Source organism: Dreissena polymorpha, chromosome 10 (genome assembly GCF_020536995.1).
Source record: "Dreissena polymorpha isolate Duluth1 chromosome 10, UMN_Dpol_1.0, whole genome shotgun sequence".
NCBI lineage: Eukaryota > Metazoa > Mollusca > Bivalvia > Myida > Dreissenidae > Dreissena > Dreissena polymorpha.
The window spans coordinates 83,788,127-83,794,626 of record NC_068364.1 but is presented as its reverse complement, the minus strand read 5'-3'; the positions used below and the strand labels follow the sequence as shown (position 1 = coordinate 83,794,626).

Here is a 6,500-nt window from a genome sequence, read left to right as displayed (position 1 = left end):
TACTATTTCCACAAATCTCGATAATTTGCTTTAACTCAAACAATTTCTGACAACTAAAACGTTTAAGTTTTGGTTTCATGATTTAATACGGATGCATACATTTGGCCAATTTCATATGTCGCAACTGATTTAAGCGCTCCTCAATATGTCACTGTTCGGTTGTTGAAAATGTCGGTATTTCATTCTTATGGACGGAAATTTAAGTATGCATTATATTTTGGTAAGTCACTTCTAAAGACGGCATGAGTTTGATGAACTGTGGTCTAAAGAAAAGTACAAAGCAGGAACATTTGAGAATCGCTTTCGCTAAACGATGCTTGCTGCATGCTCGTAAGTATAGTCCCAGAATAGCCTCTGCAGACAGCTTTTATGGTATTTTTCGTCTAAATGCAAAAATTCAAATTTAATCGGAAAGGGTCGTCCCTGATTAGCCTCTGCGAACTGGGAAGACACTTTATGCACATTTATTAGAAAGAGGATAATATAAATGGGGAATACAAATTAGCAACAATACATGTTCACAAATAGGTGATGCACTGTTTATGAATAACCTAAAAGTAATTTTGGCGACTGTAATAACTTTAATGTTCATAAGACATGTAAATTGAGTTCGTATTAACCTGTTTCATGCAATATTAGTACAACTCAAAATTAAAATAAACACGGATTATTACCTACTTCTAACTTCTTACATACCATAGCTTGTTTATATAGATGCTTCAAATATGATTTTATAAGATTCGTTACCGCACAAAGTGTGCGTTTTAATTTTAATATTGTATTGACAATCGTTGACTCGATTTGAGATATATTTATCATTAAACAGTTCTTCAAAAAAAATATCTTCTGGAGGGGATTTTTTTCTACAAAATTGGGGAAACTATATACTTTTCTGGAGGGGAATGGGGCCGATATTTCGGCCCCAAAATTCCCATAAAAAACACTGTAACTACATGCAAAGACTGTATATTTTACATGATAATTCATTCCTTACCCTTCATATTCAAACAGTGCTAAATTCCCGGAGTGGACAGCACGGGCTATCTGGGACAACACTTTACGCACATGCATTAAGTCCTGTTTTTACAGAGCGAAGCTCATACGAACGTACAATCAGTAAACACCAACCCACCTTCCATCACATTTTAAAAGGTGTACATAAAACATACAATATATAATCGTTACATTGGGTAAAATTAATAGACATCATTAGTGCATAACAATTGCACTATAAAATAAGAAAATGACAACATTATCAATATGTTGAATTGTACAAAGATACATGTACTATACAGTTCTATTTAAAAATACTAATATCAACTTCTGGTGATAACTTTGCTGTCGATAAATCAACACAATCGAGTGCTCTGTCTCATGAGTCAACCAGGCCGCCACACAATATCGCTCAATGGGTCATTGTCGACCTGAAATGGCCCACAAGTCACCCGGGGGTGACATGAAGCCGATTCTTGTCACCCGGGGGTGACTTCAAGCCGATTCTAGTCACCCGGGTTGACTTCAAGCCGGTTCTAGTCACCCTCGAAATCAGCAATAAGTCATCATCGGCAACAATTTTACTTTTTTCAACAAAAAATACATGATTTGGTCGTTCATATGCGAGGGAATTTGAGTAAAAATACTACAAAAACGAAAGTAGAGCTAAATGTCTAAAAAAAACAATAAATTAACTAAAATATTCAAAAGCCACAATAGCCTATAACAGACACCTGAATGCGGTGCCGTTTGATAAAAAATACACGGGTGACTAGAAGCCCATTCTTGTCACCCGGGGATGACTAGAAGCCGATTCATGTCACCCTGGGGTGACATTAAGTCGATTCTAGTCATCCGGGGTCGACAATGACCCAATGAGCTACAGTATACCCACTAACGCGATAATGTTCACGCCTTGACATACAAAGTAACTCGAATAACTTAGCAATTCATGTTATAATAGCCCTGTCATTTAAAAATAACACTTCTGTCGTGTCGATTTCGTCTAACTGTGGCGCCTAAGTAGAACCGCTTGTCGGGTGTTAACATGTCCTTCGTAGTAATTGTCAGACACCATCCATATTGTAAGCGAGCACACTAGGCTTGCTTGTACAACTTTTCAAAAACAGAGCTAGTACACGTGCCAGCTTTCTATCACACATATGACACATACAATACTGTTATTGCTGCCAATCGAATGCTTGCGCTGCAATATTTTCATTATTCCTTTGATGTATTCCAATGTCTGGTTTTGAGCCTATCTAACACGCATTATTCAATAAGACAAGTGTGTTTATCATTTGGTATTTTATTGTCCGACACTTACTACTGTCCGAATAAATACATCACTTAAATCGACGAGAGGGTTATTTCACTTCGCCAGTGCGTGCGTATTGTCTGGTTCTTTAAAATACATGGAAGCTTGGTAAAAGCTGCCAAGAATTACTTTGGCTACGTTTTACTTTAGATTAGTTCGAATATTTTGTTGGAAAGGTTTCAAGATTAAAATGCAAAAGTTATATTGTGTTGTTTATTTCAGTAATTACCAAAAAGTCTTCCCTTATCATAGATAGTTTGGAGAGTAAAAAAACTAATACTGCAACCTATACAACTATATACAGAATCGTCTATTTGTTTGTGTGTGTTTGTTTTTTTAAATCTTTTGTATACTGCTAAAACCACAGAATACTAATAGATGTATATAACCTAACCAATTGTTATTCCGTCTTCTGTTGCTTTAATTGTCTAATTTAAACTACGTAGGAAACTCAATTTTGACAAATCTTTCGTATCTTCAATTCTCATTTCCTTGAAATGATCAATAATAATACTATAGTTCTTTTCTTTTCTTTTGTTTTTATATTGTTTTCGTGCAAGCATTATTGCTTAGTTTCGTTATTTGGTCATTCTCAAAACCACGTGTCATGTCATACATACCACGTATCATGTCATATATACCACGTGTCATGTAAGACATACCACGTGTCATGTCATACATGCACGGATTACATCTCCTTACATCACAGACATTTTGTTTTCAAAACGTAGCCCGACAAAATTCTGATTTCTTCACACTGTCGAAATGTGTGTGTGTGTGTGCACTTGCCAACTCGCGTATCACAGCACCGGGGATATTCAACCTACTGAATATAGTGAAGTACTTCCGTGGAAAAATTGGGCTTAATGCAAGTGCGAAAAGCGTCATCACATATAAGCCTTTGCAGTCCACATCGGTTTATCAGGGACGTCACACTCCGCAGTTACGGATTGATTGCTTTACGAGAAAAGTGTCTTCTAAACGAAAATCTACTTTAGGCGGACTGCACAGGCTTATCTGGGACAACACTTTACGTAAATGCATTAAGCTCAATTTTCCCAGAACGCGGCTCAATCTTTGTCGTATTCCTGCGGAACCATTACAACCAGCGTCACAGTGACGGTCGCAAAAATAAAAATGATCAGCATGAGTCTGTCGATGACGAGAGCCAGTTGCTGCCACTCCTGGCGGATGACGTCACGCCGGTCTTGCTCGGATATCCGGATCTCGTTGCGCTCTATTGTCTGGTAGACCTTCCTCAGGACCCGCACTAGCTGCTGCTCGTGGGCGTCTGTGGAGCAGGTTCTCGGCCCGCCGTCCGGGGGCACCACCGAGGCCGGGAACCGCGCGTGCAGGCCGCCGTTCTGCGTTCCCATGTCAGTGTCCGAAGAGCGCTCATACACGCAGTGGTCGTGTGAGGGGATCCGCGTCTGCAGTATACACAGCACGTACATACATACATATACCTAGTTTCAATTTGTGAATATAAACAATATATTGCATACAAAAGAGAAATACTTTGTTTTCTAATATCCATAATTTATTGAACATATACAATCCATCATAGATAAATAGGAATGTAACGTCCCTGATAAGCATGTGCAATCCGGACAGGCTAATCTTATACTTTAAGCACATGCATTGCTACTCGTTTTTTACAAAGCTAGGTTCAATATTAAAGTGCTAAGTGTACCAGTCCCGAGTAAGGCGGAGATGGAAGGTCAAGTTTGATGCAGAGAATCCTGGCGACCAGACCGAAGAAGAGCCTCTTTACGGTGACGGGGACCTCAATGCCGCGCGTGCCCTTGTGGTAGATGTTCACCGTGAGCACCGTCATAGCCGTGGCTGAGGACACGATGGCGATAGTAACACCGTAGTAGAGGCCTGCAATAAACACTATAATAGAAATCTGTAATATACACCATAGTCTATATACTTCTGTCATGTCTGGAATGTGTAAGAATACATTTTATTCGGTCTTTATGTGAACATGGCAATTTAATGCATGTTGCATGTTTGGGCCTCGTTTTGTGAAAACTGGGCTTAATGGATGTGCGAAAACTGTCATCCTAGATTAGTCTGTGCATTCTGTGATTTTCTTGAAGTTTTAGTTTAAAGTGAATCTCTTTTAAACTTAAATCAATTACGAACATGCTATAAGCCCCTTTTCCTAGAACTGGGAACATTTATTGCCGAGTATGATCCTACCGATGAGCGGCACAACGTCCGAGGTTGGCGGTAGACTCTCGGAGACTATCATAAGGAATACGACAATAGACAACAGCGTCGTGATACCCATGGACACCTGAATAGATAACATACATGACTCTTGATTTTCTACCAAGAAAAGTTATACAAAACATACAGATACGCATGAATATTGACCGTTAACAGTTATACAAGACCTTCTAGGCACATGAAAATGTGCAGTATACTATTTTAAAGGACATACGAAGACACCTGAATATGTACCATAGGCAGCTACAAAACAGATTTGGACACCTGCATATCTTTCATAGACAGTAAGACAAGCCTCCGTCACCTGAGTATGTAGAATGGACAGTTATAGAAGACATACGAAGACACCTGAATATGACCCAAATGAGGCACACGAGACATACGAGACACCTGAATATGTTCCATAAACAGATTTTAAAGACAAACGAGACATACGAAGACAACTAAATATTTACCACAAACAGTTATACGAGACAAACGAGACACCTGAATATCTACAAAAACGGTTAGACAAGACATACAAAGACACATGCATATTGAGCCTATACAGTTATATAAGACAAACAAAGACATCTGAATTGGTGCCATATACATGTGAACAGTGTTACTAGATATACGAAATACCTCAATATGTAACGTGTACAGTTATACGAAACATACAAAACAACTGCAGTTGTACCAAGCACAGTTAGACAAGACATACGAAAACATATGAATGTGCACCAAATACAGTTAAACAAAACATATGGGGAAAATTATTGAGTACCCAATATGTTGCAAAACTGTTTTGTATGTATATGTACCAAATAGAGTTAAACAATACATACGGGAAATCCGAGTAACACTATTTGACTGAACTGTTATGTTTCAACTCATAATGACCTTATATTGTCCTTAGAAAGGCGAGTCAATTAATGTTATACGAAATACCATAAGTTCCCATCGAGTTCTGGATATTGTGTCCTCCAAGCGTCTGAGAGGTCACGGGTTCGATCCCAACTTTGGAGGCGTTCTTTAAATGACCCCACTAGAAACCTAGCACTGGTTCTACAGAGGAAGCGGATTCAAGAGAATTTTTTATAGGACTTAGGCTTTCGATGCAATCGAGCTAAAATGAATAGGTTAAAATAAACTAAATACAAACTTTGTGCCTACTCATGATTTATTTGCATCGTACTGAAAAAGCCAGGTCAGACATAGTGAAACTAGCCGTACTTTCTCTCTGCCAGACACAGTGACACAATCCGTACTTTCTCTCCACCAGACACAGTGACACTAGCCGTACTTTCTCTCCGCCAGACATAGCGACAATAGCCGTACTTTCTCGCCGCTCTCTGGCGGCATGTAAAACCCCAGCAGCGCCACCAGTGTGATGAGCACGCACGGCATCACCATGTTGAACAGGTAGAACAGCGGGCGCCGCTTTATGACGATGTCGTACTTCATGAAAGGCACGAGGTCCGGGCAGCACGAGAACTTCTCCAGCTGTCGCCGCGGCCTGTACTGGACGAGCGCCCACTCCGAGCTGGGCACGTAGTTAGAGATGTCACCTGTTAGTAGGTTTTATTCTTGTTTGTTAATTATATCTCACATTTAAAAATAATGCATTTTTTATCTCAGGTATTGCATGTGAACGTATATTTTGTTCAACATTTAAATAACTGTTTGCCTTTTTGAGCAAACATTTTATGAACACAATGTATAATAACTCTTAGTTTATAAAAATGTTTACATTTAATCACAATGCAAATACTATACCTAATATATACCGTAATTACCCTAAGTTTAAGGAAACTTAAATTTTTTATTTTTTTTCGTGACCGAAAATTTAGATACGTAATTAAAAAAATTCCAGTGTCCGAAAATTTAGAAACAAATAAAATGCCCGAGAATTATAATTATATTGAAATAAAAGCAATAAAGCAATGCGCACTATAGTTTCTATTTTAAA

At 38.6% G+C, this 6,500-nt stretch overlaps 1 protein-coding gene across 1 annotated transcript in view; it reads right to left on the bottom strand.

The window, feature by feature from the left end:
* Window positions 1-941: 941 nt before the first annotated feature.
* LOC127847787 (ligand-gated ion channel 4-like) overlaps window positions 942-6,500 on the bottom strand; it is a 42,975-nt gene continuing 37,416 nt past the window's right edge. Inside the window, exons 6-9 of the mRNA XM_052379928.1 lie at window positions 5,870-6,099; window positions 4,520-4,616; window positions 4,005-4,195; window positions 942-3,741 (exon numbers count right to left, since the gene is read on the bottom strand). Of these exons, the coding sequence (XP_052235888.1) occupies window positions 3,382-3,741; window positions 4,005-4,195; window positions 4,520-4,616; window positions 5,870-6,099 (878 nt within the window). The 3' untranslated portion in view covers window positions 942-3,381. The remainder of the gene's footprint in view (window positions 3,742-4,004; window positions 4,196-4,519; window positions 4,617-5,869; window positions 6,100-6,500) is intronic.